The 25601-nt window shown below is 35.5% G+C and overlaps 1 protein-coding gene and 2 pseudogenes across 1 annotated transcript; 1 reads left to right on the top strand and 2 right to left on the bottom strand.

Annotated features, from left to right (window-relative positions):
• Positions 1–4569: 4569 nt before the first annotated feature.
• LOC106828994 (olfactory receptor 56B34-like) lies at positions 4570–5535 on the top strand. The gene has a single exon (XM_014837841.1). The coding sequence runs from the start codon at positions 4570–4572 to the stop codon at positions 5533–5535; it is 966 nt and encodes a 321-aa protein (XP_014693327.1).
• Positions 5536–11126: 5591 nt separating this feature from the next.
• LOC106828929 (olfactory receptor 52B2-like) lies at positions 11127–12305 on the bottom strand (annotated as a pseudogene).
• A 5672-nt stretch (positions 12306–17977) lies between these two features.
• Positions 17978–18965, bottom strand: LOC106828928 (olfactory receptor 52B2-like; annotated as a pseudogene).
• Positions 18966–25601: the final 6636 nt, after the last annotated feature.

A 25601-nucleotide genomic window follows, 5' to 3' on the forward strand; every position in this document is an offset into this window, starting at 1 on the left:
TAAAGCAGAGAATTATCGAGTCAGGGATTACTATTTAGCTAGAATGATTAGAGAAGGAATCTCTCATTAAGGAGTATTTGATCTGAATGAGAAGTCAAGATCACTCTTTTATTCCAGTTTCATTAACATGAAAAATATGAGGTCAAGAAAGACAAGTAGTCCTAGAAAAAGCAACTGATCAACACAGACAAAACATGTGGAGAGAGTTCAGGTAAGATTAAATTCTAAAAAATATCCAATAATTTCGGCAATTGAGGTCATTATCATTAGCAAAAGCAGTTTCTGTGTAATGTTGACACAAAAATTAAATTGCAGTGAGATAAGAAATATATAGGAAGTGAGGATGAGAAAGCAACTATAAAGGATTACTTATAGTGATCGTGAAGTAAGAAAGAGATAGGGCAATCTCTGGAAGGATATAGGGTAAAGATCCACTTTGAGATAGGGAGACTTCAGAATTTTCCTATAATGAGGGGCACTATTCATCAGACAAAGATGAATTAATCTCTGAGCATCCTGGAGGGAAAACTCATCCATCTGGTAGGCTGACCTGGGACTAGCGTTGAATGGACATACTCCCAGACATTGCAGGGTTAACCCCAAAGAATACTTAGGTTCTATTCCCACTGTAATGTAAAAAAGACCCTGGAGGATGCTTGGAATGATCCAGGTAGGGATGACCTAGAGAGCAGCGCACCAAGACGAGGCATCTCAGCCATCTAATTTATACAAAACCGCCAGACTTCAGGGGTTGCAGCAAGGACAGGAATCTTTTCTGAATAACAGAAAGCTGAACACAAACAGCTGAAGCCATGAGAGTAGACGCATCTACAGAAAGCATTGCAGCCTGAGAGCCTCTTACACGCCCTCCTGATGTAGTAAGTAAACCAGTCAATGACATGCATCCTGAGAGATGAGGGGGTGGATGTGTCCCAAGTTTCTATAATTCTGTCTTGTTCTCTGAATTTGATTATAGGCCTTATTTTTGACTTCCATGATTGGCTTTTCTTGTTTGATTCTTCACCTGTAGTACCTCCTTTCTCTCAGGCTCTGCACTTTTTTAGGGACTAAGTTCAATGATTAGGAAACAAGAAACAAATGAGGCTGGGTTTTAAGATTGTCCTTGAACAAATGACAAACCAAGAGGTCCTGAGTAATAAATTCTATGTCCAAGATTCCCAGAACAAAAAGCAACTTTAAATGAAAGACTACTTCATTACATCTGATAAAAAGAAAGGCACATAACTATTTTTAAAAAGATATCATATTTAATGTAAATTCTACAGGAATTCCCATGTAATCCAATCAAAATAATTGAAGATGTTTGTCATCATACTTATTTTACATTGATCATAAATTTCCAACCATTTAGTTTACATATGAAACAAAAATTAAGATCTATTAATATTTGTAAAGAGGAAAAACAGCATTGTTTGCAAGAAACTTTTTCTCTACCAGGGAAATCAAAAGAGTATCAAAGGGAAAAATTTAAGAATTGACAATAGTTTGGTAAGATAAAAGTTATGCAAGACAAAAAGAAAATGGAACAAATACAATTGCAATATATAAAATAACAAATCCAAAATATTTACTTTACCAGCAATCATTAATTGGTTAATGCAATACAGGAAAAAGATCACAAAATGGTTAAAACTGGCACAAGTTTAGCAAAGTGGATGAATGCGAAAGAAAATAAAAGTCAATATATTAACACTAAAAACAAAATTCAATGCATTTCCATAGGTCATAAATATACATTGGAATACATAATACAAAAAATCATATTCATTCAAAACATCCCAAAATGCTAGCAATCATAATAAGAACAGTGCAGAAGTATAAGATTTTAATGAAAAAAGAATTTTAAGATTTAAACAAAGTCAGAAAGAATCCATATTTACGAATGAGAAGACTTAATAGTATAAGGATATTAACTTTTTTTGAAAATTCGTCTACAAGTTTAACACAAGCCCAACCAAAACTGCTACTTTAGAGCTCAACGTGGAAATTCTAAGGTGAAGATGGAAAATAGACACACGAAAAGGGCTTTAAAATTATAGAAAATAGGTAATAAGAGAATATAGTTCAGTTGTGTATTAAATTTATTATAAAACTAAAGCTTTTGATTCAGTTTGGTATTGGCACAAAATTAACCAGAAACAAATAGAAACAATTGATTTCCTAAATAGAACTTATACATATAAAAATTTGCTATGTGACAAAGGAGGCATAATAATCACTTGGCAAGAGAAGTAGAGACCATTGTTTAATTATTTGTAATCAATTTATTTACATGCTTCTCATTAACAGCAATATTACACACTTGTAAATAGGTTGAGTCACAAAACCAGAAGGTCGATCATTAAAATTAAGTCATAGGGGAGTGAATATGGGTCAAAATTTCGAATAAAGAATAATTTTCTGTAATTGTTTCTTGGTTGGATAATACCATGTTTTGAGAATTTGGTAAACAGATCTTCTCCCCAAAATAATGCAAATATAAACAAAATTTTTCCATATAAATTTAGGAAATTCACAGACTCCCATGGAGACCATTCATACGTTCTTGGTTAAAGAGATCTATTTAAGCTCAAAAGACATAGAAAAAAACATAAAAAGAAAATAATGTAAATATGAAGGTAAAATATACATATATCCAAATATACATATATATAGATGTCTGTGTGAGCACATATGTGTGTTTATATATATATATATATATATATATATATATAAATGCAGCATATAAAACCAAACAAAAATTGTGACAATATTATAAAAATGATATGATAACATTTGTAGCCATTGAAAATAATGTTTATAAAGATTTTCTCAAGTAATTAGGAAATTTATATGTACTATGTTAAGAGAAAGCACAGGATGAAGAATTCTACTTACATTGAACTTCACCTATATAAAAAGATTGCAAAGAAAAATGCTGAAAATTAAATATTCTAAAATGTTAAAGACTGTTACCTTTGGTTGTTGGGATTTTTATTTACAATTATTTTTCTTACCTTGTTTTGGTTTCTAAATGTGGTGCCGTTTTATTTCTCTTTATTAATTTCATGAGTAGTGTCTATTTATTAGACTCTATAAAAGGCATGGTCATGCATTCTTTACAGAGGTGGTGAGGGACGGAGCCTTGATCTTACACTTGATGCCTTCAAATGAAGCAAAGGCAGAGATTTAGAAAGGAAAAATTGATATGTAAATATTTGACAAGATAAGGTATTATTCACAGATAAAGACAATGAAAAGAATTCTCAGATATCAAAAGATTCAAAACTATAATGCCCATGTACATTTTTGATACAAATGCTAAAAAATATTCTAAAACAATTCAAGAATGAAGAAAATTACGAATGTAAGAAGGAGCAAGACCAAATACTAAAGGACCAAGACTGAGTCATAAAATTACTTAAATGAAAAGGTCTAAATGTGTGTGATAAATGCCTGCTGTATTTAAAACCTATACCACACAAAAATCCGAAAATGGTTGGAAGTTTGCTGCTAATTTTCTCTCTTATATCTTCTGTTACTAAAATTGATGATTTAAAATATAGTTTTAGTTATGTCTTTAACATTAGCTTCATATTCAGAAGTGGAAACGAATGATATTCTTAAAGGGTACTGACATTTTGGCTAAGACTTGATGGAAAGAATACTGCAATGAAGTGAAGAAGACTACAATTTTGCTCACCTCTTTCTTACTTCTTAGTGATTTCAATATAAGATTCTTATCTAGACAAATTGTTCAACCTTTGTATTCTCATATGTGAATAACAACAACTGTTTTGTGAAGATTAAATGAGATGGTTTTTGTCAGAAACAGTTTGTCAACCACAGGCACTGTTTAAAAGAAAAGCCCGGTCAAGGTTCTCATTGTGACTTCTTATTCTCTTCTGGAAAATACCCAGAATGGAGACAACATCTCTACCCTTTAATTTTACCTAAAACTTTGGGTTCCTTTATGTACATGTCTTCTGCTTTGAGTCCATTTTCCCCACATATAAAAAAATACCCAAAATTTCAAGAAAACAAGCCCCCCCAAAAGATAACAAAACCAGTAAAATCTTCACTTTTTCACTAAACATCATCTTAGAATCTATTTTGGCTCTTCTATTGTTCTTATTTTTTTCTGAGGAAGATTTGCCCTGAGGTAACACCCATTGCCAATCTGACTGTTTTTTGGCTTGAATAAGCTTAGCCATGAGCTAACATCTGTGCCAATCATCCTCTATTATGTATGTGGGTTGCCACGACAGCATGGCTGATAAGTGGTGTAGGTCCACGCCTGAGATCCAAACCCATGAATCCAGGCCTCCGAAGTGGAGCATGCTGAACCCAATCACTAGTCCATAATGTTGGTCCCCTCTTCTATTGTTCTTATCTGAACTGTTTCTAAGGGTCTCAACTGGATTGAGGATACGTTATGTTAAAAAGGACTGAGTTATCATGGATAAATCTTATACTTCTACATAAATTTTGACCGTTAACTGGGCTAACAGCAGCTTATTCTTGTTTCTCCTTAATTCACAGGTAAATGCTGAGAAGACATAACATGATATGGATACTGCCCTGAGTATAACCAATGGCTCAAGGTTTCAAGTATCTGAGTTCATCCTGATGGGGTTCCCAGGAATTCATGAGTGGCAACATTGGCTCTCCTTGCCCCTGGCTCTGCTCTACCTCTTAGCTCTTGTTGCCAATCTCCTCATCTTGATCACCATCCAATGTGAACCTACTCTGCACCAGCCCATGTATCTCTTCCTTGCTATCTTGGCTGTTGTGGACTTTGGCCTGGCTACTACTATCATGCCCAAGATCCTGGCCATTTTATCGTTTGATGCCAAAGCCATCAGCCTCCCTGAGTGTTTTTCTCAGATCTATGCCATCCATTCTTTTATGGGCATGGAGTCGGGCATTTTCCTCTGCATGGCTGTGGATAGATATATAGCCATTTGCTTTCCCCTTCAGTACCCTTCCATAATCACTGAGACATTTGTGATCAAAGCCACACTGTCCATGGTACTTAGGAATTGCCTGCTGACCATCCCACTGCCTGTATTGGCTGCCCAGCGACACTTCTGCTCCAGAAATGAGATTGACCACTGCCTGTGCTCCAATTTGGGGGTCACTAGTCTGGCTTGTGATGACATCACTATTAATAGGTTTTACCAGTTGGCCTTGGCCTGGGTTATGCTTGGGAGTGACATGGTTCTTGTCTTTGCTTCCTATGCTTTGATTATTCGCTCAGTGCTGAGGCTGAACTCTGCTGAAGCAACATCTAAGGCCCTGAATACCTGCAGTTCCCATCTCATTCTCATTCTCTTTTTCTACACAGCCATTATTGTAGTATCTGTCACCCATCTGGTGGGAAGAAAGGTTCCCTTCATTCCTGTTCTCCTCAATGTGCTGCATATTGTCACTCCCCCAGCCCTTAACCCAATGGTATATGCGCTTAGGACCCAGGAGCTCAGAGTGGGCTTCCAGAGGGTGCTTGATTTGGGTAAGAATGTGTCCAGGAAGTGAGCCAGCTTTAAATGACAGAATTTTATAATTGGTATTACAGAAAGTACACAGGCTTTGAAGTACAACAGTCCTTGGTTAAAATTCCACATATCCCAATTGCTAGGAACATCAATTCAAATTAATTTACCTATTTATATGTCACATACTATGTACAAGGCACTGTTCTAAATATTTCACAAATATTAACTCACTTTATTGCCATAACAACCCTATGAAGCAAGTACAATTGTTGCTTATACATTTTGCAGATGAAGCAAGAAAGTTGAGAAACTGGTGCAAGTCAAAAAGGAAGGAAGTTGCAGAGTGAAATCAGAACCCAAGCAGTCCGGCTCTGAATCCTTTCTCTCTATTCAACCTCAGTACTAATTTTTAAAAGCGTAAATTAAGATGACATTAAAAAGAATGATATTTGACTAAGTGAAATTATATATCACTTCTCTATTAATAAAAGAAAATTCCATTTAAAAGTTGACAGCAATTTTTCTGTCTAATGGTAAATATAGCAGATTTCAAACCCTCTGGACAGAGTCACTGTAGAGAACCTTCTTAGTTCTGTAAGTTGAGAATTTGTCAAAATTATTTTATCACCTTACAATTGAAACTCTTGAGAGAATTTGCATTAAACACTAAGAGGAATATTTCCATCACTTTTTTTTTTATAACATTCAATGTTAAATTGAGCTTCTCTAATAAGTTAGGAAAATCCCAGTTAGGTCCTAGTGTCATTGGCAGTATAAAGGACACCAAAGTTCTCTAAAGTGGAACTTTCCCCATAAGAGAAATGGTATGCTTGAGGACAAGGAGTAGAGAAGGCAGGGAAAATTGGTCTTTTTAATTGATTTAACACCAGAGTATAGATCACGGTGAAATGTTGCCTGCATGATGACACATGGATATGGTTGGAAGATTCTCCTGACCAAATCACATAGCATTATGGCAGACTTTGGGAAGAAAAGACTAACTTGTGCCACTAAACTTGATGAGTGAAAACTGTACATCATTGAAACTCAAGGAACTGAATCCTCTTCCCTTTGACAGAAAGAGTTAGGTAGAAAGAGCTTTATTATCTCTATCTACAAGGGAAATTGGACCATGGGCTTTCGCCTGTTTTTAACAGTGATTCCACATACCAAGAATAGAAACATTGACAGGTGACAAACAGTAGTGCACTAATGGATGGGTCAAACTGCCTGTTTCTCTTTCCACGTGGTGTTTGGGCTAAGTCCCTGAGATCCTTTGACATTTCAGAGAGAAAAAAATAAGTCTCAAAAGAAAAACGCTGGAATTTCTTCTAATCCGACCATCCAAAAGATCAGATTTCTACTTCCACTAATGGCTGATAATTCAGACAACCTCCCAGTGAGAACAAGTAGAAATGATGGACATAACATCTTTAAATGGATAAGAGAGATCGGAAAGGTAACAAATTAGTAAAAATTATGTAGCTAAGACCTGAGTGTAAAAGAAAACTGAGAGACTACTTTTCAGTTCCAACATGTAAAGAGAGTTAGAAGTTGTCACTCCCATCTTTACATCAAAAAAAAGCTGCAGAAACTGAAAACCAATCACTTTTCTTGGACTTGTCAGAGAACTGAGGTCACAAGGCTAAATGACGTCCTAGCGGCAGAGAAATACACTTCCCCTAGGTGGGAGAGGGCTCTAATAGTGTCTTTTCTCCTGGAGAGAAAGCCTCTGTTATGGAGAATGCTCTGGGCTTATTTCACAATGTTAACTTTCCCCCTCTCCTTGCCAGAGCCATCAAGTAATTCTCGGATTTTTATTATGAGAATCTTTTGGGGTTCCTGGGTATAAAGTGTAGGGCCTCTCTAAGACTTCAGGTTCAAGTATTTCTCATTCTCAATCTAGATCACACTCATCCTCCAGAAATTTGTCAAAATTACCGTTGAAGTCTTCCTACAAGTTTGTGGCACAAACAGCTTCTATTCCAATTAACCAGATTCTCTGTATTCTCTAAATTTTGAGGTGTCAATTGCCCTGCAATGTAGATTCTCTGATGGGTCCAAGAAAAGTTACTGGATTTTCTTTTTTTTTCATCTTTTTTGTGGTAAGGAGAGGAGTGAGATTTCAAAGTTCTTTACATGTCAGAAGTTCTAGTATTGCATTATAACTAAAGTACAAAATAAACATCTATGAGTTCATACTGATGGAAATAAGTGATGTTATAAATAAATACGTAGAGGAGAATAGACAAACCTCCCATGCAGAAAATTCCAAATAATTTATACAGATACATCACCCTCAAGTACGTGAAGCATAATTCCTCCCTTCTAAAGTATATAGTGACTTGTTTCCGAATGCCTTCCTCGGCTGCTAGTAGGAAAGGTAAAAAAAAAAACGTATTTTGAACAGCCAAATTATAGAGTTTTATATCATCTTCCTCAATATGTTCTGTTGATTAACCAAATGTTAATAATCTCTTGAATCAAACTAACTTTTCAAAACTTCAGATTTTCCTGCAGACATAGGACCTTTACAAATAGAGTTACCATACGGTGAAAGCCATAGAAACACATGCTCCAGAGACTAGAAGAAATAAGGGGACTGAGCCCTATATGCCCATTCCTTTTTCACAGTAACCATGCAGATTAAGATACTCCTCCTATTCGTGAGTGAGTGATAGTGAACAGAAGCCAGGAGTGTCACGACAATGGACCAGCCAGCACATGGCCCAAAACATCAAGAAGGGGAAAGGTGTGCCTCCTTAACGTTAGTAAACAAATTATCAATTAGAATTGTGTTTAGCCGTGTATAAGAGACCCTAGATTATAGTGGTTAAGGAAATTGGAGTTTATTTATCTCATGCCACACACACATACACACACACACACACACACAAAATCAAGCAATTCCATCCTTAAGGCAGCTGTATTGTGCTGTCAAGAGACCCGGCTCTTTTTAGTTTCTACCCTGTCATTTTAAACTACGGCTACTGTATTCCACATTCGATTCCATATTCCAAACAAAAAGAGGGAAGAAATTTAAAAGTGAGTCTCAACAGACTTACTCATATCTGGTTGGTAAGAAATGAGTCTGAGGTTCCACTCTAGGTATAAGGAAGACTCAGAAGTTAAGATTTTTAGCTTCCTAGTCTCTTTAACAGAAGAAAGTTGTGGAAAGGTGGGTTTGAATGAGTGCTGAATGAACTAACTCCCAGTAAAAAAACAGACAATGCACATCATGTTAATTTGTGCATTATTTTCAGAAATTTATAAACTGTTGGGCCATGAAGAAAGTCTCAAAAGTTCCAAAGAGTAACTAAGTTCCAAAGATATCTGAACCAATACAACAAACTCAGCACTCCTTGGAGCTTACTCCTCCCACTCCAAACCCTGCAATAGTGACAAAATATTCAACAATAAATTAATCTATAACATTAGACAAAACAAATTAAGAGCCATTGATTAGCAAAAGATTGCTACAAAAATAATGTAAATTTAGACTGAGAAATATCTGATACTAAAAGAAGTGGAAGGCCATGAGAAAATCAACCTAATGATTAATGGGTAGTGCAGTAGGAGTAGCCAGGCAGGTCTATCCTTCTGCACATACACTCTTAGACCAAGATGTGAGCTAAAAGTCAAGCAACCGTGGTAGGTGTGCCAGAGTTTTGATGATTGGGAGAGAAAACAAGATAGTGACTCATATGACTCACAGGAACAACCATGCCCCGTGAGGCAAGAGGAATAAACTCAACATTAAATCCATCTATTAGCACACTCCACATCTCCTCTACAACAGGTTGCATCAACAAATGCAACTGCATTCCCAGATTGCCTGCTAGAAAGAAAAACAACAACCAGATACGGAGATACTTAGCTCCAAACTTTAGACAGTTTTCCTCCTGACTATAAGCCTCTGGCTTCCCTTTTCTTGGGGAATTTCCTTGAGAAAACTTGTAATAATAAATTTTTTCTCTACTCCTTTGCAGCATATATAAATCTTCCCCTAACTTCTTCCCAGTTTTACAACCTAGGAAGTGTCTTTCTCAAGGACCTGGGAACTATCTCTTGAAATGTAAATATCGAATGAGATAACACTCCATCTCCCAGTCTCTGTGAAGGGTAGGAACCTAACTCCTAAAAGTGCTAGTTAGCAAGAAGGGAACAAAGAAATAGTAAGTGATCAAAAGCACAGATGGTGGCAGAAACAATTATCACTCACTGCAAATCCAGAAACACTCCTACATTTCCCACCTTCCCTTGAAATTGAGTTGGGGCCATGTTAGGACAACATGTTCACCAATGGAAGTTTGAACAAAAATGATGAATCACTTCAAGGCAGTTAATAATTGAAGTGCCTCAGTTTCCTGCTTTGGCAACTCTTAAAAATGAATGTTGATATGACAATTTGACAGAATGGAGAGATCCAGGATTCCTGAGTCACTAAATGGAGATAAATCCTGTTGACACACACCACACTTTTAATGAGAGAGGAGTTAACATTGTTTTGCTAATTCAGTGAAATTAAGCATAGCTTAATCTATCCCAATACAGACATGTTTATTTTGAGATGCCTACTAAACATACAACTGGAGATGTCAAGAAGTAGTTAAACATATGAATGTGGATCTCAAGGGAAAAGTCTAGGATGGAGATATAAATTAGGAAGTCATCCTATTTTAGAAATGGAATTTTAAAGCTATATGATTAAATAGTAATTAGTAAAAAAATTACTAATTAGTAAAAAAGTATAGATAATTAGTAAAAGAATTACTAATTTTTACTAATTAGTAAAAAAAAGTATAGATAGAGAAGTGACATAGAATCATAGAGTATTACCTTGCTTTGTCTTTTTAATGTCTGAATTTTTGTGTGATTTATCATATTTTCTGTTACCAATGTGACCCCATACCTTTTTCTTTGTTCATGTATCCAGCTTAAACAACCAGCTTTCTAAGGGCAATGCCTATGTCTGTGTCAATTCACCCATTTTCTACATGAGTAAAGAGATTTTTTTAATATAATAATGATGATAGTTCCTTACATATAAAATGTTATCAATATCAACTTTAGTCTGTTTCAATAGTTTATTATTTTTTTAAAAAGTACCCTTATACTCATTACCTAATTTAATTTTCACAGCAAACTTATGGTTATGGTGGCAATGGTGTTGGAGGTGATGACGGTCATCACACAGACTCGGAAAGTAAGCAGAAGAAGATAGAGAAGCCTCTGGAAATGTTGGAAAATTCATATATATCAAATCTAAAACGTCTTCCTTAGGCAATACACTTCAAATTAGAATTATAGCTAACCATGAGAGTCCACTAAATGCTGAGCAATATACCAAGTAGTTTACATATTTAATTTAATCCTAACAAAGACTTTTGAGCATAGGTACAAGTGGTTCTACTTTATAGGTTAAGACTAAATTTCTAAAAGGTAGGAATTTGCCCATGGTCAAAAGATAAGGAAGTAAGGGAGCTAGGATTTGAATTCAGATGCATTTTGTTTCAAATCCCATGTACTTGCTCCTGCAACACACTACTGTGCCTAAACTTGGGGACTTGGTTGGTAAGTTCTCTTTTCTCCTGCTGGTAGGAGAAAATTATCAAGGAACCATGAGCTTTCTCAAGACATCCCCACAATAGGTAACATGTGAACCATACCGTCCCTGATTCGCTTGGTGTTTGCTCCATAGATGATGGGAGTAAGCATGGGGAGAATTAACACATAGAGATTTGCCAGGAGAATGTGGACATTTTGGGGGATATTCTTGCCAAAGTGGTGGATCAGGAAAGTAAAAAAGGATGGGATGAAGAAGAGAATGAATCTAATGTGAGAACCACAGATGTTGAGAGCCTTGTGCTCGGCATCCTGGGAAGGAAGTCTAAACACAGTCTGGAGAATCAAAGTGTAGGAAATACCAATGACTGTAGCATCTACCAAAACTGATGCCATTGGCAATGAGAAGCCGTACTAGATGTTGACAGTGATGTCAGCACAGGCCAGTCTGGCCACCCCAATGTGTTCACAGTATGAGTAAGTGATGACATTTGTCCTACAGTATAGCAGCATTTTCAGCATGAGTATGATAGAAAAAACTGTTCCAATGATCCGTTCCCAGATTTCCAGGGTCATTTTTACAATTTCCATAGAAGTTAAGATGGCTGTGTATCTCTAGGGACTACAAATGGCCACATAGCCGTCAAGTGCCATAGCCAGCAGGATTACTGACTCAGCCAAAAAGGTAACATGGATGAAAAACACCTGAGTGATGCAGACATCAAAGGCAATCTCTCCAGCAGGGAACCAGAAGAGAGCTAGGGCCTTGGGCACAGTGGTGCTGGATAGCAGGATGTCAGTGCCAGCCAGCATGGATAGGAAGACATACATAGGTTCATGGAGGTTGTGTTCATTGAGAATAACAAGGATAAGAGTTCCGTTTCCCAAGATTTCAGTGAAGTACATGACAAAGGAGGGGATGGAAAGCCAGATGTGGTAATTCTCCAGCCCTGAGATGCCAAGATGAACAGGGCAGGGTGAAAGGTGGTGAGGTTAGCACAAAACGTACCTGCTTTAGAGTACTTCAGAGTATTTTCACTACAGAAAGTGAGAGTCAGTGGGCAGAACCCGCCGTAAGTTTCACTAAAAGTTGTACATTAGATAATGAAATCAATCACTAATGCCTTGACGTAGAGTATATTATGTTATGCCTTCACTTCCTACATTATCATTGCAAACATAAATATAAACATAGGTTCCTGAACACAACTCAGCAATGCCTAGAATCCATACATACCTCACCATTCTCACTTACATGCTCCTACTCAGGCTTTGGCCATCCTTCACCTGTTCTGTTGCAATAGCATCCTCACTAATCTGGTCTCCCCATCGCCCAGCTTCCCATCCTCAAACCCTCTACATCCATCAGCTATGTTGCAGCCTTGGTGATATGCCCCAAACAAAAATCTTATTGTGTTTTCTCTTACAACCTCTATATAGTGATTTATTGATGACAAGATAAAGCCTAAACTTCTTAAACATGCAAAGCCTTCCACAATCTTGCTGTTACTCTCTTCTCTAGCTTTAATCCTCTTTAGGCACTCTATCAAAGCTAAATTAGACTACAATCCATTCTCCACACAAAATCTGGGTTTTCCAAGCTTCATGAGTTTGCTCAACCCTTTCTCTTAATCTGAAACATACTTTTCTACCTTTGGTGCTTGTTGAACTCCTGTTGATCTTCCAGTTCACAGCTTAAATATTTATCATATGGAAAGCCCTCCCTAGGTTCAAATTCTGGATTTCTAACTTTCTGATTGTTAACAAAATGCACATTTTTCACATCTCAAAAATTTAGCCTTATCTGTGAAAATAAACTATTCATACTTATCTTGAAATGATTTAATTAAATACTTTCTGTAAACTGCCTAGTCTAGTGCCTGGCATAGAAACACTAAATAAATGCTAGTTATTATTATTCAGTGGATCACTACAACTTAATAAAGAGCTCAGAAACTAGCATATTTGAAATTTAAAATGTAATAAAGTAGCATATCAATTTAGTGGGGAAAGGAAGGCCTACTCAAGTAATGGTATTGGGATATTGGACCATGTTATATCTGTTAGAGAAAAAAATTAGTTCCCATCTCACTCGGAAAATAAATAGAAATTCCAGATAAACTAAAGCTGTACATTTTAAAAATAAAACTACAAAAATATTAAAAATTAAAATAAAGTTCTTAGGGGAAAACGTAGGAAAATATTTGGGGGGTTGGAAATGTCTTTAAGATGAGAAAACCATATTTCATAGACAGTAACAATTTAATGATGTAATTATGCAAAAATACAATCAAGGATAAATAAAAATGCTAGGAGAAAAACTTACAAAGCATGTAATACACTAAAGTTCAAGACCCTTAAATACTAAAAATTGGTATAAATGAATAAGGAAAAATTATGAAATGTATACAGAATCAAAGTAGGCAATCCACAAGAAAAATAAATGGCCAATATACGTATGAACAGATGCTCAAAATTTAAAGAAATGAAAATCAGTATCATATTAAAATATTGTCGTTTTCCTGTGTGGGATTGGAAAACAAGAAAAACAATTAGCCCCCAGTGCTGGTAGCACAGTATGAGAACATATAGATACATTTATAAAGATATTCATTGCTATACTGTTGCAATAGTAAAAGAAATGTGTGTTATAACTACCATATCCATCAATAGGGCAATAAACAAATTATGATACGTATGTTAAAATAGAACGTTTTGTTTCCGTTTTCAAAAAAGGAGTATTCACCATGGCATATAGTTAAGTGAAAAAGCAAATTTAAGATTAAAATGCATGAGATAACTTTTTATTTTTCTCTGTGTATCAGTTAGGACATTTTACATTACAAGTAACAGAAAATCCAACCCATTTTGGATTGAGCATAAAGGGAAATGTTTTGCTCCTGAAAAATATGTTTCTAGTGTCAAGTTTATCTAAAGATTCAAGACATCATCAGGGGCTCCATTTCTTTGTGACTCTCAGCTCTGACCTCCAGAAAGTTGAGTCTCCTTGGGTGAGACAAGTGAGTGTACCTCAGGCACAAAATGCACGTGTGTACCAAGAAGGTCAGTAAATAAGACTATTAATATTTTAATACAATCTTTTTCAAATTGAAATTAATACAAAATATCCACGATGAACAAATATCAGAATTTTAAATAAAGATGGGGTTGAAAATGATATAGTGAGCCATACTGGAGCCCAAGGCAAGGGGAAAAATGAGCCTACATACATGTTTTTTAATGGCTAAATTTTTCCATTTATTTTGAATATTATTTATGAGTTTCTTCCATTAAAGCCAGTAAAATTATAATAAATTCTAATTTTCCTTATCAATGATTAAACTTAACCTAATGTCATGAATTTTAATGTACTCACTTTTCAATTTTTCAATATTTTTAAAGCCACTTTAATACTCTGGAAAAAAAATTAGCCCTAATCCCAACCCTGCATAGTAAAAAATGTCTGCAGCAGTTCAAATTGCCAAGATGTATACACTAGATAGTGTATGTTATACTACATTATCCAGAGGATTTGAGAAGATCTTGTCTGAATCAACAGTTTATTGTAACAGGAAAACCTAAAAATCGCAAGAACCAAACATTTATTCCCTCCCCAGAAACTTACCCCAGTTCAAGAGAAAGTTCTTCCCCAACGTGTGAAAGAAGCCTCCAGATGCAGATTCTGGAGTGAAATAGCACAGTATTTGTACCTCATCTGCAGGAATTCTTTGGGTGAGAACAGAGCTACCAGCCCACTAGGTCTTTCGGGAGCATCTGGTTTAATTAGACAGAAGCAGACCCCAGCAGAAACAGTCTCCAGAGATCACTGACTCAGGAACGAGAGAGGGTGACTAAGGTAACTATACCCTACCTGGAGCAGACTATGCAAACTACATCTGCTAATGACTCCATATTTCTGGCTAACATATGGACACAAAGTGGATTTGGGCTGCTGCTAGTCAATACATAGATTGTTAAAAACCCTGCTTACACCTGCTAAATCTCAATGTACATGGAAACCTGTGGAGATATAGAAGAAATAGTAGGTCAGAAGGAGCTAAGTGGTGTGTGTGTGCACGTGTGTGTGTGTGCACAAATGATTTTCAGTCACAAAATTAGATAATATTTAACAGTGAAGAGTCCAGAGATCAACAATTTCACCATTTATTTCAAATTAGTCAATCTATAAATATACATATTAAATGCTGTCTAGATGCTGGAATCACAAGACATATTCTCTGCCTCACAGAACTCAAGTTCTGGTTGTTTTCATAGAGTAATTAATATTCAGTTGAAACAATAATTGTCATTGCTGTGGAAAACCAGAGGACAAGATGGATAACTCTGATTTGGGAACATTGGCAGACTTCAAAGAGGAGTTGACATAAGGACTCTACCTTTTGCCAGCTGTGTGGTCTTGATTATTTATCCTCTCTGAGTTTTGGGTGCCCCTGTGTATATAACAGAGATAGCCATAGTACTATCTCATGTGGTTGTATGAGGATTTAATGAGCTAATGCAGCAGAGCACTTAACCTGGTTCCTAGCATAGAGTAAGCTCTTATTAAACATTAGCAATTGATGAAATTATTATTATCAATATTATTATATTATACATTGTGTTGTTACTATATGATGAAGTGTTTTCAGTACTAATGGAAAAGTAAGTTAGAACCAGATTATTAAATTAACACTTAGCTTAGAAATTACTCTGTAGTCCTGTGATTTCCAAATTGTTACTGAGAGAACACTAGGTAATTTTAGAGATGTAAATTGATAGGTTATCAAAAAAATTATATGGATATAGACACAAATATCTATAGTCACATAGTATGAGAAATGTTGCAAACTCAAGACTTCTCTTCAACAGCCATGTGTATGACTCATAGTGTTTCAGAATTTTTCCTGCTTATTTGACCATGGAACTTTTTATAAAATGTCCATTATGATGTCTGATATCTATTCCTACAGAATATTCTATGTAAAACACTTCAGTAAGTAATGAAAAATACTTGAAAGTATTTTACAGAAAGTAGTATGATTGATTCTGCATTTTAGAATACATAACTTAGAGCCAATTTATAGTTTAGGTTAAAGTGTAAAATATTGAAATCAATTGAAAACTAATGCAATATCTGCAATGAAAGATGATAAGGGACATAAGCAATTGGTAGAGGCAATCTTAAAAAGAAAACTAACCATACTAATAATATTAATGAAGTATTTCTCAGATACATGCTATGAGCTAAGGATTGTGTTAAGTGCTATATATATAGTTCATTCCATTTAATATTCTCAACAACCCTATGGGGTACTATTTCTATTCTTATTTTACAGATTAAAAAATTGAGGACTAAGAATGGTAAATAAATTTCACAAGTTCACACAGCTATAAAACAATGATGATAGGACTTGAATCCTGACACAACTCCAAATACATTCCAGATAACCATTTAGTGATACAATCAACATGAGTAGCAACCAATAACTTCTTGAGGATCAGGCCAGACAGGAAGAAGTTGAAGAATTCCTCAGGTTTTCCAGTTCAGTTAAGTTGATGGGATCATCATAATCTAGTTCCCAAGAAAAGGAACAAGAATAGGAAGAAAAGCTAGTGTGAGTGGGAGTTCCACATTCTGGAGGAGATACCCAGTTGATAGGTGGATTTATGCTTCTAATACTCAAAAGAGAGTTCTAGGATGGAGAGATAGAAGTGAGACTAATTAGTGTAGGTGGTGGTTGAGGAAAGGAGTGTACATGACCTTTTTGGAAAATGTATGAAAGAATGAGAATCAATACTCTGAACTCCAAGAGACTACTCCAATTTTGCTAACCTGGGCATGAACATTCTGTTATAATTCCTAATATTGTGGATGGTCAGAAGACAGGTAGAAGAGAAAATCAAGAGTAGCTACTTTCTCCTACTCTTGTCTTTTTCCTAGTCTCTGAGGTACAGCAAAGATGTGGGAAGTAAGAAGCACTGTGATCAGAGGCTTATTTGACCCACGACACCAAATTGCTTTTATGAGGAACTGGCCTACTAGTCACTGGGTTTGTGGACTAAGTTAGCTGATCATTTCAGTGTATCATAGAGATGCATGTTCTAACTTCAGCTAGGTAATTATGCTCTCATTCATTTTAAAAACATTCATTACGTGCCAGGAAATTTGTAATGCACAGAGAATACAAATATGAATAACACATGCTTCTGATTTCAAAGAGTTTATAGTCAATTGGGGGTACAAATAAAACATTTTACAATTCATTGCATGCATTTGGAGATTTGTAAAAGATGTAATAAATATACAAAGAGAGAAGCCTTGGATTGCCTGAAAAATATCTGAAGAGACTTCCCAGGGAAGGCAGTTCTTGACCTGAAATTTGAAGAATGAACATGAGTTTTCCAGATGACTAAAGAGCATTCATGGCTATTTTACAAAAACATCTGCCATTGTAGAGGTGAGTGGAGAGCTACTTGAGTCTGTATAAAGAATCAATGCACATTTTGAGATTAAAAACAACAGAAAACGAGAGCCTCTTCCGATGTTAAATATAACATTAACTTTATCCATTTGTTCATAACTCACTTCTTATGGTGTTCAACTCCCTGTGTTTCTAGAGTACATCTGGTCAACTGAGGATGCTAAATGCTCATGTCAGAGGGATGTACACTTAGTGATTATTTCTGGGTTGTGGGGAAGTGATGTGAGACAACAAAGGGATAGAGAAAGCAAAGAAACAGGAGAAGGAGGTAAAGAAGAAGAACCAGAAGAAAAAATAGAAGATAAAAGTTGGAGGAAGAGAAGGATGAAGAAGGAAAAGAGGAAGAGATGGAAATGCCGTCTCAGTCCAGGAAATCTCTGTATTTCACTCCAAGTTTTCTGGATAAAGGTTGGAGTGGAGATTCAAACTGAGCCATCAGCCTGGATGGGAGGCACAGCACCAAGCCTTGATGTCAAAGAACTGGCGGGCTACACCCTCCCAGATATGCTTTGTCTTCACACCATAGATGATGGGGTTGAGTATTGGTGGAACCACCACAAAAAGACTAGCCAGCAGGTTATGGACATGTCGAGCAATGTTATGTCCAAAGCGATGGGTCAATAATGTAAAGAAGGAGGGAACACAAAACATGAGGATGACACAAAGGTGAGAGCCACAAGTGCTGAGGGCCTTGTGCTAGGCATCCTGAGAGGGCAAGTGAAAGACTTCTCAGAGGATCAGAGAGCAAGACACAGTGACAAGGATCACATCCAAGATGACTAGGACAATAGGCACTGAGAACCCATACCAGATGCTATTGGTGATGTCAGCACAGGCTAAGTGGTCCCCCCTACCCAATATGCTGGCAGCAGTAACGGAAGATGATGTTGGTCTGGCAAAAGGGCAGCCACTTCAGCAAGAAGAGCACTGGAAAGAAGCTTCGGGTGACAATAGTCAGAGCAATCCTTCCTGCAATAGACCATGTTAACACTGTTGTATAATCAAGGGTGCAAAGATGGCCCCAAAGAGGTCAAAGGTCATGGCTAACAGGATGGATGTCTCCCTCACAAATATCACATGGACAAAGGAAACTTGGATGACACAGGCATCAAAGACAATGTCATGGGTGTGGAGCCAAGATGGTTGGGGCCTTGGGTACAGTAGTAGTGGACAGCAGGATGTCCGTCATGGCCAGCATGGAGAGGAAGAAGTACATGGGCTGATGAAGGTTATGTTCTGTGATGATGACCATTATCAGGATCCTGTTCCCCAGGACTGCAGTGATATACATGAGGCAGAGAGGTATTGACAGACAAATGCGATAAGCCTCCAAACCAGGGATGCCAAGTAGGGCAAAAACTTCAGGGTGGAGGATGGTAAGGTTGTCATGAGTGATGATGTACTTTAGGGTCCTCTCTATCATGAGTTAGAATTTGATGGTTCTGATGAAAGTGACAGAAACAGAAACAGCTCTGTGTGTGTTCAGAGATCACAAAGGACAGCACGGATTTCTAAATTGTGGGACTCTCCAGGGGAAAGTTCTTTCAGAGAATGAACATTTGGGTGTAGGAAGACTTCTGACCTTTATGACTCACTTGCATGTAGAGAGTCTGTGGTAATCGTGCTTCAAGAACCAAGAGAGGATTCACCCTGCCTCCAATCACGTGTCCCCCAAAGTTTGGCCCACCATTCCTTTCTGACCTCTTTCTACCATTGCCAAACAAGCAGAATTTTCCCCCTTACCTGTGCTGTACATTTTTCTTCCCCCAAGATTTTTCTCCTTCTGTGTGTACCTGAATTTCCCTTCCATTCCACTTCTGCTTACTCAAATTTTAACCTTAAAATACCTCCTTATGACAGGCTACTCTGTAATGGCCCATGATCATAACAATATAACTCCTTCCTGAAGATCTATTAGCTAAACTATATCTTAACTTGATCATATTTAATCATATTAAATTTATCCAGCTGCATCTAAGGCCCTAAGTACCTGCACTTCCCACCTCATCCTAATCCTTTTCTTCTACACAGTCATCATTGTCATTTCTATCACCCATTGTAGACCAATGACAGTTCCCTTCATCTCAGTTCTCCTCAATGTTCTACACAATGTCATTCCTTCTGCGCTCAACCTCATGCTGTATGCACTCAAGAACAAGAAACTCTGGCAGAGTTTATATAAGATTCTTAAGCTGGACATCAAAGGCAAGTAATATGGAGAAGGTGCTCACTTTTGGAATTTCCCCACATATGTATCCATTATATTCTGCAAACATTGGAAATGGCAGAAGAACTATGGAACATGGACACTGCAGCAACCTTTCAGTTAGTATAAGGAATCAGAAGCTATCAGAAAATTCAAAAAAAAAGTGGTAAAACTAATATCTAAAACTTTGGTTGTCCAGAAAGTCTTCATTCAAAATAATTAGACAATGATGCTGATTGTCTCAAGAAATCCAAGTGAAAGAGAAGTAGGATATATATTCCATTTTCTTACTTAATTGCCTTGGCTAGAACTTCCAGACACCGTTGAATAGAGGCAGTTAGAGTAGATATCTGCCAATCTCTTCTTTTTCATTGGAAAGATTAATCCATGTATATTTGGTAGTAATTACATATATTGTAAATGTATATTGAAAATATTACTAATATTATCATCATAATCATTATTATCTCAAAATTTGGGCATCTAAATACACTTAACAATATATATATGCATGAGAAGCCTGAACTTTGGATGAAACTCTACAACTCCATAAAACTCAGCATCGACCTTACTTGAAAGAAAAAATAATCCAATATTAGAACATATGAATGTGTGTGAGAGTGACTGAAACATTCTGAAACACTACAAGGGCTTTCAACTTGCGTCCTAAAAGACCTTACACACAAAGACACAAAACTATTTAAAGATATTAAAACCGCTAATATTCATTAAAACTAGTTTATGTTCATTCACATTCAACGTATATAGTACTCACACACAAGCACACATATTTAGCTACATATAAAATTATTCTCTTATTTGTGCATCATCTTATAGTTGGTAGAAATGGAAAGCTTTCAATATTTTCCTTTTCTCATAGGGGTTAGCTTAATTCCCATAGCAGCACCTGTGTCTAGTGCTGTGCAATATCCCCTTGGGATATAAAACACATTTTTTCTTTAAACGTTTAGTTCAATAGTACACATATCAAAGGATTCAGAAGTCGAGGACTGTGAATGTAGATTTATTGTAGAATCATGACTTTTTTGACCAACACCCTGAACACCTGGGCCAGATTACATTCAGGCTCATCATTTCCCAATCCAGAAATTAAGGTACTAATGACATACAAAAGCAGAAATAATGATAGGATTGTGGTTGTTTTTGTTAGTACTAAGATAAATTCGAGAGAGGCTTTGAGTGTATATGAGTTGATCACTACATTATCAGAAACACTGGTTTGATTCATCTACCCACTTGAAGGCAAAAATACTGTAAAAGATTGAATTTTCTTGAAAATGTTTATTCCCCTAATTCTCAGATTTCAATCCAGGGTAATTATCCATCATGATTATTAATGTCTATGTTATTTCCCTAACCAAATAGGAATGAATGGTTCTGTTGTGGTGGAACTCAGGTATGAATCACCCCCATGACAAGAAGAAATGGGAGGAGAGCTAGAGAATAGTTCTTGATGATGGTCCGCACAATCTTGCTTCTTACCTGCCCCCTACTTATTCTTAGAATGAGAGAATCTAATTTGCTTGCTTCATTTTTAGAGAAACTTAGTCATGACTGCATTTCATTAATTTTAGAGAGCAAAACCTACTTGGAGAAACCTGCTCTCATATTGAGAAAAGAACATGGATTGTAAAATTGAGGACTGTCTATGAGGAAACAAACAATTTCTATGGAGTTTGGAAATGAGAATAGACAGTAGATGATGTAACAACTATACTTTAAAAGTGGCCACATTCGTGTGTTAATGTTACTACCTCAACATAGCTGCCATCCTCAGCAATATAAATCCATTTTCCTTGCAGAAAAATTAAGTTGTAATGTATCAAAATCACCTTATATTTGTTTTGGAGATAGTCTAATATAATTTGTGGTTAATACTATATTACTTGGTATAAGCCAGTATCATTAACTAAGAATTTTGCAGAACTATTGAAGACAGGACTTAAACTTCTTATGTAACAATAAAACTAGTGTTAGTAATCAACAATAGAAGTACAAAAAGGAATCATGAGGGATATAAATATGACATTTATCTCATATTTAGGAAATATGTTCTTAAGACTAGAGCACAAGTAATCTCAGAGATATATTTCCACATATATCCCCATTATATTTTCAAAGATTCTACAAAGCAGAAGAACTAAGAAACACAGACATTTTTTACTTAGTATAAAACATCAGTTGCAATTAATGAAAACTCGAAAGAATGATTAAACTAATATTTTTAATCTTGTTTCTCAAGAAAGATCTTCATCCAAAAGAGTAACACAGTTATCCTGATTATCTCCAGGAACACAAGGCAAAGACAAATAGAATATACAATAGATTTTCTTACCTAGTTGTCCTGGCTAGAACTTTTAGACTCTGTTGAATAGAATTGGTTAGAGCAGATATCTGCCAATTTCTTTTCTTTTTTTATTGGAAAGTTTAGTATTATTTTAAACCTAGCACATCTTGCTTTTTCTTGCATATTTTTCTTATTTGAAGGTACATACCCAACATGGACAATCTCTTCTTTTTAATTGGAGAGTTTAATCTATGTACATTGATGTAATTACTGATAGTGTAGGACTTTCATCATTTGTCTATTTGCCTCTAATGAGTCCTTTTAAATGGACAAAGGAATTGACTGGAAATTTCTCTAAAGAAGATGTGCAATGGTCAACAAGCCTATAAAGTGGTGGTTGACATAATTAATCATTAGACAAATTCAAATCAAAACTACATTAAGACACCATCATATTCCCTAAAGTGGTTATACTAATTTTTATATAAACAAACTATCATGTGTGGATGATTTTGTGAATATATTGGAATCACCATACATTTCTGGTGGGAACATAAAATCACACACGAGACGTGGAAAATAGTACTGACAAAAAGACAATAAGTTAAATGCAATTACCACATGACTTAAGAATTCAAGTCTTAGATATATAGCCCAAATAATTGAAAATAGACATTACAATAAAAACTTGTACATGATATTTGCAGTAGCATTATTTACCAAAATGTTAAAAGAACTTGACCATCAGCTGTTTAATGGAAAAACAAAATTAGACATATTCATACAGGGAATTATTAATCATCCATATAAAGGATGAAATACAGATGTACACTGTTAGGTAGATAAACTTTGAAAGCATTATGCCAAATGAAAAATGCCAGACACAAAAGGCTACATGCTAGATGATTCCATTTATATGGAATGTCCAGAATAGGTAAGTGCATTGAACCAGAAAACAAATTAGTTATTGTCAGGGGCTGGAGAGACAGGGAAACAAGGAGCGACTGATTAATGTTTATGGAATTGCCTTTTGAGATAACGAAAATGTTCTGGAATTATATAGTGCTGATGGTTGCACAGCATTTTGAATGCACTAAAGCCACTCGATTTACATTTAAAATAATAAAATGTTTAGTTTTATGGTATGTGAATTTCATCTCAATTAAAAAAAAAGTTGAAAAAAATTGTGCTAAAAGCATTCTCTACATATATACATGTATCATTTCCTGCAAAATAAAAGAACATATGTGTCTAAGAATATATGCCTAGGAAAACGGTTGAAGATATTGTTTAAAGATATATGATGTACTTTTATTTAATCATAATATAAATGCATAATGTTTTGAATGTTCTTATTATGTCAATGGAAAAATGCCAAAGTTTATGTTTCAATATTGTATTACCCAAACTTTATTTCAAAAAAATATATAGCAATGTATATTAAGAAATGTCTCAAAAATAACCCAAATTTTTTTTTGGAATTTTAGGGTCCAAATTATCTCCTTCAAAATTCACTTTTATTTTCCTATTAATAAAAGTATATGGGCATTACTTTTATTATCTAATTAAAGGAATATAATGGTGAGTGTCACAAAACTAGATTCAGAGACAGAAAAGATATTCATATATGACTCCAAAATTCATGATTCTCTTTATTCTACATCCTGGTTTGACAGGGTACTTTCTTATAATAGCAAATTATAATTGCATGAAGAACAGCCTGAAAATTGCTTATTACATTAACTTTGGCAATATAAAATGGAAAGATTATGGTCTATATGCTAAATAAAATCTTATTCAAATTTCACCTCTTTTCATACCAATTATGTGACTTGGTGAGGTGTACTTCACTCTCAAAATCTCAGTTGTTCATCTATAATGTAAGGTTCATGATCCCTACCTCAAAGAGTTCTGAAAAATAATCAGAAGTTTTCTTTTACTCATTGATAGGTACCCTAGGGGATTGAACAGACTCGTTTAAAATGTAAGTGTAAGTGCTATATGGATATGAGATTCAAGGATAGTGGTCATGAAGGTCAATCTCACTTGATTGTCCCACTAAAGAGAAAAATAAGATATCTCCCTTTCTCAGAGAGAAAGATGCAGAAACTAAACAAAACATTATTGAAAAATGAATGGATCATTGAAGAAATGAAAGGTGAGATCAAAAATATCTAGATACAAATGAAAATGAAAACATACCATATCAACTCATATATGATGCAGTAAAAGCTGTATTAAGAGGGAAATTCATTGCAATACAGGCTCACCTTAACAAACAAGAAAAATCCCAAGTAAGCAATCTCAAGCTACACCTAACTGAATTATGAAAAGAAGAATAAACAAAGCCCAAACTCAGCAGAAGGAGAGAAATAGTAAAAATCAGAGCAGAAATAAATGTTATTGAAACAAAAAAGGCAGTAGAAAGGATCAATGAAACAAATAACTTGTTGTGTGAGAAGATAAACAAAATTAACAAACCACTAGCCAGACTTACAAAGAATAAAAGAGAGACAGCTCAGATAAGTAAAATTAGAAATGAAGGAGAAGAAATTACAATGGATACCATAGAAATACAAAGGATTATGAGAGACTACTACAAAAATCTATACGCCAACAAAATGGACGATCTAGAGGAAATGGATAAATTCTTAGACTCTTACAACCTCCCAAAGCTGAATCAAGAAGAAATAAATAATCTGAATAAGCCAATCACTAGTAAAGAGATTGAAATGGTAATCAAAAACATCCTCAAAAATAAAAGCCCCAGACAAGATGGCTTCATGGAGAATTCTACCAAACTTTCAGAGATGACACAACACCTATCCTTCTCAAGCTATTCCAAAAAATTAGGGAAGATGGACATGTCCTAGCAAATTCTACAAAGCCAACACCACTGTGATACCAAAGCCTGACAAGGACAACAAAACAAGGAAAACTACAGGCCAATATCAGTGACGAACACAGACGCAAAAATTCTCAACAAAATATTGGCAACTCGAACAGAGCAATACATCACAATATCATGCATCATGATCAAGTGGGATTTATATCAAAGACATAGAGATGGTTCAAGATCCGCAAATCAATGTGATACACCACATTAACAAAATAACAAATAAAAACCACATGATCATCTCAATAGATGCAGAGAAAGCATCTGACAAGATACAACAGCCATTTATGATAAAAACCCTTAACGAAATGTGGATAGAAGTAAATTACTTCAACAGAGTAAAGGCCATATATGACAAACCCACAGCCAACATCATACTCAATGGGGAAAAACTGAACTACGTCCCTCTGAGAAGAGGGAGAAGACAAGGATGTCCATTTCACCACTCTTATTCAACATAGTACTGGAGATTTTGTCCAGAGCAATTAGGCAAGATAAAGGAATAAAAGGAATTGAAATAGGGAGTCAAGAAGTGAAACTCACTGTTTGCAGATGACATGATCTTCTATATAGAAAACCCTAAAGAATCCATTGGAAAACTATTAGAAATAATTAACAAAACAGTAAAGTTGCAGTTGTACAAAACCAA

Source organism: Equus asinus, chromosome 20 (genome assembly GCF_041296235.1).
Source record: "Equus asinus isolate D_3611 breed Donkey chromosome 20, EquAss-T2T_v2, whole genome shotgun sequence".
Lineage (NCBI taxonomy): Eukaryota > Metazoa > Chordata > Mammalia > Perissodactyla > Equidae > Equus > Equus asinus.

Bases quoted from the DNA above. Each gene is read 5' to 3' on its own strand.
- LOC106828994 (XM_014837841.1), top strand. From the start codon at position 4,570: ATGGATACTGCCCTGAGTATAACCAATGGCTCAAGGTTTCAAGTATCT.